General features: G+C 40.3%; 1 protein-coding gene across 13 annotated transcripts in view; it reads right to left on the minus strand.

Annotated features, from left to right (window-relative positions):
- The window catches only part of MARK3 (microtubule affinity regulating kinase 3), an 89,586-nt gene extending 78,118 nt beyond the window's left edge, over positions 1 to 11,468 (minus strand). For all 13 annotated transcript variants that reach the window (XM_019639312.1, XM_019639316.1, XM_019639314.1 and 10 more), the window contains exon 1: positions 11,273 to 11,468. In XM_019639312.1, coding sequence (XP_019494857.1) covers positions 11,273 to 11,323 — 51 coding nt within the window. In that variant the 5' untranslated portion in view covers positions 11,324 to 11,468. The remainder of the gene's footprint in view (positions 1 to 11,272) is intronic.
- Positions 11,469 to 11,474: the final 6 nt, after the last annotated feature.

Below are 11,474 nucleotides of genomic sequence, written 5' to 3' on the forward strand. Positions count from 1 at the left end.
CAATGATGGTGCCAACTTGGGCCAGTGAAGCAACATCCTCCACAACTAGACTGAAGAACAAAACGACAGCAACTTGTCTGTTGCCCTTCCCCCAATTCCCCAGGGCTGTTCCCAAGCCCCTAATTCCCCAATAAAAATCTAAAAAAAATTATATTACTATCCAAAAATTTTGTTTAAAAGGCTTTTGTAATGTAAACATACATTTTCTCATGTATGTGTTTTATAAATTCAGCTGCTTACGTAGTAAGTTATCCAGAGTGAGACACAGTTAAATAGACAAGATATTAACTTTAACTTCTGTGCAAATCCAGTCTTCTGTTTCATGTAAAATAGAAATATCATGAATCTCAAGATTCACAGGCACCCAGAATTCATTCCTTTGCTCACCCCCAATCGACTTACAACAAAAGACTGACTCCTTAGCATTCCCTCGCATGTAAACTTCAGGAGGTGGGGATGTGCATTTGTGTGTACTTGCTCATTACCGGACAGATATTCCGAGAACTTGGAACAGTGCCTGGTACATAGGAGCTGTGCAATACATTGTTGCTGAATGAATGCTAAACGAATTCAAGGCCCTCTCTGATCTTCCCCATTCCTCCTCTCCCCATACACCATCCACTATTCTCTAGCGTGATCCTGGTTCTCTGTTTGAATACCCCTTTTCTCTTCAAAACTAGAAAACCCTACTGATTCCCTTGTGTTTGGGTCTTCTGTCACCATCTTTATGAAGCCTTCCATGACTCTCCCTGCATCCCATCAGAATTTCTTTCTTTTCCTTTGGGATCCCAAGGTACTTTGCCTATAGCTATTTTTATTATGCTTTCTTGACAATACTATTATCCACCTCACTGGCTCTTGTGCTTCTGAGCTCCTGGAGGAACTCACTCCCCTCACTTGAGGTCAGGTATAGCAATGTGCCTCACTATGGCCCACGAGATGCAAGTGAAAGTAACATGTAATTCACCTGCTGAAGCCCTGTCTTCTGCTCTCCTGAATGCTGAGCACTGTCCTAAGACAGGAGGGCCACAGGACCAAACTCGCCTGGACAATATCAGTCTTCCTGGAGCCAATGAGCCTTCAGGTAAACTTTGGATGAACAAGGGTTTTTTACTGTGTTAAGCCACTAAGATTTAAGTCACATATATTGGGTTGTCGGAAAAGTCATGACGCATTTTTGCAACGAAAAACAGAAAAAATACGTCATGACTTTTCCGACAACCTAATATTACCACAGCATAACCTCACCTAACATAATACATATTCATACAAATAAACAATACAAGCAAAAAGAAACCTGTATTTCCCCATTAGATTATAAATTCACACAACAATAGGGTTAAACTTGGTATATTTAGTTTGATGTTTCCCTACATAAAGTCCTTAAATTTCAAAATCTAATGGGTTTAACTTAAAAAATTATCGCAAAACAGAAGCAAATTAAATTGCCCTTTGCTCTTCTATTTGGCCTTCATTTTTTCCCATGCACCCATCAGTTGGCCCTATAGAAGAAAAAAGTTTCTATTATATATCATAGCACTCAATGCCAGTACTAAACATTTTAACACATTGAGGATGGGGCACTTAAATGTATAGACGCAAATCTGCATCACTGGTCCACAATGTGTTAACAAATAAATTTGAATTCTTGTACTGTTTGTCAATTACTTCACGTATGAAATTTTTTTTCTCCCTACGGAGCCAATAAACAACATAAGGACAAAAAAACCCCAAAAGTTACATAATTCTTCAGTAATCAGTTTATAACATTACGTGGCAGCACCAAGCACGTAACAGGTACTCGGAGCTGGTGAATTGAATTCTTCAAGAGGAAAGGAGTCCTGATCCTTCTCCCTCCCATGGAATTGAGCTGATACCACTTCATCTACCATGAAAACTAGAATGTGTATAGTGCTACTAAAACTAATGCAGAATCAAGCCAAGACAGGAAAATAATAAATTCATAAAGCGTTCAATTTCAAACTAAAACCTCTCTTTAATGCAAAACATTTAAGTTGCCAGGTAATATTATTAGGGAATGGAGCAAACACTGTAGTTATCTACTCAATATCCATTCCTTCCCTCTTCATTTCCAAGAGAAGCTGGATGTGTGTGTCTGGGGAAGCAACATGGGCAGCTAAGTTTTTGTTTCCCCCTGCAGCTAGAGGTAGCATATGGCTTAGTTCTGGCCAGTTCTCATTAGTGAAAGTCTACTGGGGGGTTCTGGGAAAACTTTGTTTCTCACAAAGGCAGACAGATACACAAGTACAACCCCTTCTTCCTGCCTTGAATGGAAGCATAGTAGCTAGAGTTGTATAAGCTATCCTGCAGCCATAAGGTCTCAAAAATGAGAAAAAAGACAAAAATATTTTTAAAAGCCACCAGCTCCAATATTACTGAACTGCTGAACCAAAGCTAGACGCTACCTAGATTTCTTCTGTGAGAAAAACAGACCCCTATTAGGTTAAGCCATCTGTTGGGTTTTGTCACTTTCAGCTAAAGCACTACTGTTACAGGGGCCATGGTCATATCAATACTAATGTAAGAAGCAATAAGAAAAAGAATGGGGAATGCACTCAATTTTATGTTATATGTATTAATTAGTTCTTTTAATAAATTTGTCTATATATAAAGTCATAGAATATAAATCATCATATAACCAGAAGGCGCAAATGAAAATATACCCCCCCACACACACACACACACTTAACATAATGTGGTTCCAGGTTTGCCGTTGTATCTATCCAGTAAAGCAAGAACTTGAAATTTAGGAAGCTTACTTAAGAAATCAGGTTTAAAAGTTTACCACAACTTTACACTATATTTCAACTCTGCCTGACAGACCTCTGTCCCTTCTGTAGAACAAACACAAGACATGTGCCCACGCATCCTTTCTAATCCTTAAAATAACCAGTCACCTCCCTAACATATGGTCAGGTTTTTCAAATGTAAAAAAAAAAAAGATCTATAAAGTCAAATTATGAAAATAAAGGACTGTTCTTCAAGTATTTTGTAATTTTGAGATATTTGTAAAATCAGTTTTCACTTTTGAAAGCAGCTGGACAATTATTTCATTCACTGCAGAAAAAAATATTTAAGATTGAACAACTTGTGATTTAAAAAACTCTTAGCAAACTAAGAACAGAACCTCCTTAATTTGATAAAAATCATAGGCTAAAAACCTTCAGCAAATATTACACTAAATGGAGAAACTTTAGAATCATTCAAGATCAGAAACAAGACGAAGCTGCCTATTACCACTACCATTATTTAACATAATACTGGAAGTCATGGCCAATACTTCTAGCAAACGGGAAGTTTTAAGATGTAACGACTGAAAGGAAAGAGAAAAAACTGTCATTATTTGTAGATGATATGATCTCCTACAAACCAAAAGAATCAGAAATACCATTGGAACTCATGGGAGAGTTTGGCAAAGTGTAAGATCAATCTGTAACATTTCTCTACACCAGTAGTAACTTAACCACAAAATTTAGTTCAAAATAACCATTCTTAATACAGTCGTCCCCTCTTATCCAGTTTCATTTTCTGCAGTTTCAGTTACCTGTGGTCCAGAACTATTAAATGGAAAACTCCAGAAATAAACACAGTAAACCTCACTGAGGTGATATGCATGGAAAAAGGAGGTGAGATATCTGTGGATATCTGAAAGAAAAGTATTCAAAGAGAAGACCCAATGCCAAGGTCCTGAGGTTGGAATGTCCCCAGGGTGTTCAAAGAACAGCAAGAAGACACCTGGGTCAATGCGTGGTGAGAAGAGAGAGGAGATGAGGGCAAAGTGAAAAGGCAGGCCAGAGCATGGAAGGCCTTATCTTTACTAACACAGTCCCATGAGGTCATGACTATTACCAATCCCATTTTACAGATGAGGTAACTGGGCCATCAAGAAGATAAATAATTTGTCCAAGGTCACAAATAAAATGCTAGGTCAGGATATAAACCCAAAGAGTTACCATTATAGTGGTTTGAACACGACACCAAAGTCTTTGGCACGCCTCCCATTATGAGGTAAGATCCATGTCCCTTCTGCTTGAATCTCGGTGCTTGTGACTGCTTTAACTAAAAGTGATATGTGAATTCGGAGGCTAGGTCATAAAGAGCAGGCAGCTTCCATCTTGTCTGCTGACAAACACGAAGCCACCTCAAAGTCCAGTCACACTGCGGCCTCCATGCTGGAGAGGCCCACGTAGCCGCTTTGTCCAGGAGTCCTAGCTGAGCCCAGCCTTCTCACCGTACATGTCAAGGTGCCAGCTACATGAGTGAAGAAACAATCTAGGTTGTGCATCTTCCAGCCCAGCCGTTCAAACCCCACCCCAAGCCTTTCACGATCCCCCATACTGAAGTCCCAGACATAGCAGAACAGAGATAAGCCACCACTGACTGAATCTGTAAGCATAATACTAAGTTGTGGTTTCTTCCACAGCAATAAGAACTACAATAAGCAGAAAATAAATGTTAAGAACCTAAACTAAGTTAATAGAAATGGGGAAAAAATCGGAATACATTCCCATGGCCTGTGGAAAGTTCTTTATCGTTGAGTATCTTTAACATCTACATGGCAACCTTCTTTTAAGAAAAGAAACCATAAGCTCTGCCAGCCCACTTCACTAGTAAAGCTAATACATGCCAAGGGCACGCCAAGGCAGGCCTACACTAGGCAGGGGCCAGGCAAGGGAAGGAGACGGGAAAGAGGTGGAGATAGTGTGTGAGCTGAGAGTCACCAAAACACCTCATACGTCTCAACAACAGCTGCTTGTCCCAGTTTAAATTATTATTCTGGATATCGAACATTAGTAAGCCTAAGGGCAGAAGGCTGAGTTAGGAAGTGGTTCTAGGTCTCTCCAGGATTCTCATTCTAGAACCTGCTTGTAGTCAATGAAATCATAAAGGTACTGACCACATACAGAATGGGGTTATATAAAATTATGGAAAAAAAGCCTCTGGGTTCAGCTTATTCAAATTTCATATTAAATTCTACCAATACAGATTTTCATGTAAAATGGCCATACTACAAACCCCACAACATTTAACCTCCACCCAAAAGCAACTGTCTATTAGCAAGAAATAACAAACAGCCCCTTTGTTCAAGCTTCCACTATGAACGCCAAGATTCAAATAACTCACAGAAATAATGCCTTACCTAGTCTACATAAGATTATATAAGACTAACCATGGCTGAGCAGCTCAGGTAGCTAGAATGCAGTACTAAAGACCTCTAGCTTGAAGAAAAAGTTGGACTCCCTCCCCCAAAAAGTCCGTTTCTTCTGGTGCCCTTCCAATTACTACACAGGCAGGTGTATATGGGGCAGCACAAGCCTCTTATTACTGCTTGATGACCAACTTCAAGCAAATTCTTGAAATGTCTGTGTAAGACAACATTAAAGTTGGGAGATTCCCAGGAGAGATGTGTTTTCTCCTTCCGGTTTAATTTGAAAGTTTAAAACAGATGTGAGACAAGTGAATTTCTGCTTTAGTCCTCCCAGCGCTTATCAGAAGGGGCCACATTCCCTGACTCTTGCTTTCAGCTTAGGAACAAATTCCAGGGATAAAGTTTAACTATATCCAGAATCCTCTTTGAAATGAAAGATAACAAGTACTATTAATTTACATTAAGCTGTGTATATCTCTTATAAGTAATTACAATGTAAATAATCATGTGCTACATAATCAAAATGACTAATATTTTACTCATTGCAAATTTCTACCTTCACCTAATTTACACATAGAAATGAAAATGACCCTCAACTTGAAGTTTATAATGTTTTCTCGAATACTGTGACCCAATAAAAGAATTCTTAAGAAATCAACTTTTTTAAGGCCCAAATAGTTTAACTGAAAGTAGTTTTAGCAGATTAAATGAAATCATGTTACATATTTTAAATGAAATATTATATAAAGTACTTAGTACCGTTGCCTGATGTACATAGTAAGTGATCAATGAAGGCTAACTTTTTATTCTCCATTAACATTTTCATTCAAAGAACCAATTTTAAAAACTTATGGAACTTGGGCCGGCCGAGTGGTGCGATGGTTAAGAACTGGCTTGGGGGCCGGCCGAGTGGCACGTTGGTTAAGAGCTGGCTTGGGACGCCAGAGGGCCCCGGTTCGAATCCCACATATGAGGGCCAGTGACACTGCCCTCTACAGCAAAAATGCTGAACAACAGCTCACCCTGGAGCTGGGCTGCCATGAGTCGACGGCGACGGCGTAGGCTGCAACCCCTGCTGCAGTGGGTTGCCATGGGCTACCGTGTGTAGCCAGCAGCCAGCGTGAGCGGCCGTCCAGAAGCCGGCGACTGATCTGCCTCGCCCGGGAAAAGCGCAATGGTGGCGCCAACTTGGGCCAGTGAAGCAATGTCCTCCACAACTAGACTGAAGAACAAAAGAACAGCAACTTGTCTGTTCCCCTTTCCCCAATTCCCCAGCACTGTTCCCATCCCATCAATTCCCCAATAAAAATCTTAAAAAAAAAAACAAAACAAAAACTTATGGAACTTGAAAATTGTATTGAATCTATTGGAAACCTATCTTCTATAGTCACAATACAATCTAAAGGAATATAATTTAATTGGCAAGCCTTAACTGAATACTAAAGCGGCGACTCAAAGTGTGGTCCCTGGACCTAGCATCTACATCACCTTGAATTTGTTAGAAATGAAAACTCTAAGGCACCAATGTTAGAATGGGGGTGGGGTCCAGCACTCAGCACTTCAGGTGACTCTGTTTGCTCCGGCTGGATAGTTTACAGACTAGTTCCACCGAGCTCAGGGTGCAATGCTCTTTAGGGACCGGAAGTCCTAAAGAACAAGAGCAATACAGTTCCTAGGCACATCCTCTATGGCACAGTGTCACACACATAGTAGGTACTCATATCTGAACAGGCGATTAATAGTCTCATATAATAAACAGCTGGCAAGACAACACCATCAGTTTATGTATTTCATAGAGATAAGACATTCCAATGACTCTCTGCATTAACTAGTAAGTAAGTACATGGTGCACACAAACCAGGAGCTGTTAAATAACTGGCAAAGCCGGAGGCCTCCAGTACTTTAGCAAATAACCCAGGCTTACAAAGTGTCATTCACTTTGAAACTTAAGTGAAAAACAGATTTCTAATTTTACCAATATACAAATAGGATATGTCCATGCTTCTACACAAGTCAACTGTAGAACTAAAATGAAAACTTTTTATCAAACTTTAAAAAGCATCGTATTTCACATATTAACCAACTATAATAGATGGATTATAATTTGAACAAACTGTTTAAAAAGTAGTCAACTGAGGAAATTTGAACACTGGATAATTGATATTAAGAAATGAAGATAAAGGGATTATCATTATCCTTTTTTTTAAAAAGCTTTATCTCTACTAAAAGCATTAGAGATTAAAATGAAAAAGATGTATTGAATTTGCTTCTTGGGGAAAGAACAAATGCAATTAAGCTGACCACTGAGCTGTTGAGTCCATAGGGGGCTAACTACATACCAGGGTTTCTCAACCCTGGCTCAACTGACATTTTGGTCCAGAGGGAAAGGGTGCTATCCTGTATATTCTAAAATGTTTAGCAGCATTCCTGGTCAGTAGCAACCCTCTTCAGTTATGACAACCAAAAATGTCTCCAGACACTGTCAAATGTCCACTAGACGGCAAAATCGTCCCTGGTTGAGAACCACTGACAAATATTTATTAATTATCTCTACTTATTGGTTTGAAATTTTCCATAACAAAACATTTTTTTAAGTTTTGTATCAGTACAACTACTTCTCCCTGGTTGAATCATTAGTACATAAGCTTTTGGGAAACAGCCTGATACACAAAACAGTGGAGGGGGCTGAGTTGGAGAAATGGGACCTAGTAGAGGTTCTGCTACTAAATAAATAGTCGGTGGTCACAAGTAGCTCCTGTCACCTGTCTGAGCCCCAGCATCCTCCCTAGGTCAGAGTGTTTGACAAACCCTTTTGAGTTATAAAATCTTTTATATACCCGTCAGCTAAAGGAGTATATTCACATTTAGAAACAAATGAAAATATAGTACACTAGGAAGAAAATAATATTTTTATAGCAAATTATTTGCCTTTTATTATTCTTGATCTATAAGCAACATTCTTATCACAATTATATTAACTACTCGTATTTAAAAGTTAAATAAATTTGTGACAACATGGATGGATCTTGAGAGTATTATGCTAATGAAATACTACACTTGATCTTAGCCAAAAGGCCGAGAAGCTATATGTTAAATGAAATAAGTCAGACAGAAAAGGACAAGAACTGTATAATTTCACTCATATGTGGGCTACAAACAAAAAGCAACAAATGAACAAAACAAACAAACTCATGGATACAAACAACAGAATAGTGGTAACCAGCGGGAAAGGGGGGTTTGGGGGAGGATGAAGAGGGTAAAAGGGGGTCAAATATACAGTGATAGAAGGAGGCTAGACTTTGGGCAGTGAGCACACAATAGGGTATACAGACGTCTTATTATAAAGTTGTACACCTGAAATTCATATAATGTTATTAAACAATGTTATCCCAATATATTTAATTTAAAAATTTTAAATAAGGTTCCTAGGGTAAGCAAAACGGAAAGTCTTTTTACAAAATAGAAAGACAAGCTGTTTTAATCCTAATAGTTCAAATGTCCATCAACTGGTGCATAGATTTTTTAAAAATGTCGTACATCTAAACAATGAACTACAAAGCAATAAAAAAGAATGTACTGACACACACACAAACATGAATCAACCTCAAAAGTATCAATGCTAAGTGAAAGATGTCAGACACAAGATTATATACTTTGACTCCATTACATAATATTCTAGAAAAGGTAAAACTATAGGTACAGTAACAGATCAGTGGTTGCCAGGGACTGGGGATTGACTGTGAAGGGCCACAAAAGAGCTTTCTGGGCAATGGAAATGCTCTATCTTTACTGTGATGGTGGTTACATGACTATACATTTGTCAAAACTCATCAAATTGTACTTAAAAAGAGTGACTGTTCTCTCAATAAACCTGACTTTGATAGAAGAGCTGCTCAACTGACAGAGCTCCCAGTCATTTTTGTATCTTCACCACTCAATTGTCAGGAAGTCTAATACTTAGCAGCAGTTCAGTAACAGTAGATAAATAATATGGTATATGCCAGACGTGTAACATTGACACAAGGGCACCACACTGTAAAAGATATCCAACTACTTCTAGAACATGCCAATACCTGAGTTAAAAATGGAACAGGGCATGATAAATTAATGCATGATGTACTACCAACCTCTGATTGTAACACTGTCAAAAACTCAATTTTAAGTACATTCTATTTGAATAAAGGCACACTCCATACCCCTCAATGTTTTTAAAGAATAAAGTTAATACCAAATAGTCACAAGGATGTGGGGTGCAGCATGGGGATGTGGTCAATAATATTATAATGGTTATGTGTGATATCAGGTGGGTGCTCGATTTGTCAGGGAATTTCTTCATAAATTATATGGATGTCTGGCCACTGTGTTGTACACCTGAAACTAATATAAAATAATACTGAACGTCAGCTGTAAATTAAAAAAAAAAAAAAAGAATGAAGTTAGTAATTACTAACAACACACAAAAAGATTGCAACATAATTCAACAAATTCACCATGAAAAAGGTAAAAATCCATTGGGTGTAAATCTGCTATGATGGTTTGTGGCTTCAGTTTATTTAGAAAGTATGGAGCTCCTGCTCTAGTTTAATGTAAGATTTTGCTTCTCTAAGTGAAAGTCAATGATCAAAGCTAATCAACTCACTTTTTTGCTTGCTCGACTCAAGGGAGTCAAAGAACAGGTTGATCAAGTCAGAAATAGGTTCGAAAAGAAAATGAATTCACTGACTCACCTACAATTTTCTATTACACATTCTTTATGTAATTTTCTAATCCATCTCAGGTAAAAGAACATATACACTGTAATATTTACTTACTAGGCTAAACAGCATTAAATACTATACATTACTATAACAACAGGGATGATTTAGACCAAGGTTTACATAAATAGATTAAAACACCTGATCGCTATCCAGCAAACAAATGGCATTTTTAAGATGAAAATGAAGGCATTTGATACCACCAGCTCACAACGTCTCAGGACGTTAGTGAAATCATGGAAACAGGCAGAGCAAGGAGGCTTTTCCTAAGCGATGGCATTTTCTTGCCAGGAATTACCTCATAACACAATGAAAAGCTAGTGAAGTTTCTTCAGGAGTTATTTTCTAGATATTTTGCAGAAGATAACACAGCTAGACTGGAACCGTTCTGAACCCAGCGCTACAGAAGAGTTCAGAAAGCGTTTGGGCAGAGTCAACATTTTTCCAACGGAATCGCTACTACAAGTTGTCATTCCCTAAAAATGCTGCTCCTGGCTTTTTTTTTTTTTTAAAGGTTTACGTGAACAAAATCAAAGGAACCTTTCAGAGAATCAGAGGATGTGAGTGCTGGAAGAGACCTAGGGTTTGTCTAAGCCAGCCTCTCCTTAGGAAGGAAGCAAGCTAAGCCCCGGGCTTGGCCAGTGCGTGGCAGGGCGGCGTTTACTATACATCTTCCTTTCAAAAACGCTTCACCGACGCCTGCAAAACGGATGCGTAAGGAAACGAAGCTACTCCTTAACGAAGTCTGCACTCAACGAGAACTTCTCGCTCCTGCACAGCTTTGGAGTTCCGTCCAAGGAGGCCACAAAGATTCCTCGGTGGCCATTTAGTTGTAGCGACTGTCACGAAACTCAGTTCCAGACAACTTAAAGGAACGAGACATACAGGGCAGTCCATCTGCCCCGAACCCTTTTCATCCGCACCACGAACATGTCCGTGTCCCGGCAGCCTCTCAGGAGCCGCCTGCCCAAGTTTAAAAGGAAGCGTGGTTTAAATGAGCGGTAAGCACTGCGGAGGGTCGGACACACGCTCGTATAACCCCACTGCGCGTGCGACACCCCAGCCTCTCACGACACCGGCTGGCAAGGCTGCAACCTACAGGCTTGGGAACAAACAGGACGCCGGCGTGATCGCCGCCGCACTGCCCCGGCCCGCACGCGAGCGGCGGGAGGGCCGCTTTCCCCAGGAAAGGGTCCGCCCCGGCCGCCTCCGGGGGCCTAAGGCCTGCCCACTACTTCCAGGGCGCCCCGGGCTGCGGGACCCCAACCGCAAAGGCTGCCGTCGTCCTCCCTGAGGCAACGGGTGGAGACCGGCCGGGGAACTCGACCAGACCGCCCAGGCTACTTACGTTCTCAGTGTCGCGTTCATTCACCGTTGGCAATGGGGTCCTCGTGGACATTTTACTTCACTTCACTCCGCACAACGTGAGGGTGAAACAAAACAGCACGGCCCCAGAGGCCGGCGACCGCGTCCTCGAGTGGCCGGCGGTTCCGGAGCGGCGCCGCGGGAGGGCGGCTCCCCTCCCCCACGGCCGTCTAGATCCCGGGCCG

This window comes from Hipposideros armiger, unplaced genomic scaffold (assembly GCF_001890085.2).
Source record: "Hipposideros armiger isolate ML-2016 unplaced genomic scaffold, ASM189008v1 scaffold_43, whole genome shotgun sequence".
In the NCBI taxonomy this organism is placed as follows: domain Eukaryota; kingdom Metazoa; phylum Chordata; class Mammalia; order Chiroptera; family Hipposideridae; genus Hipposideros; species Hipposideros armiger.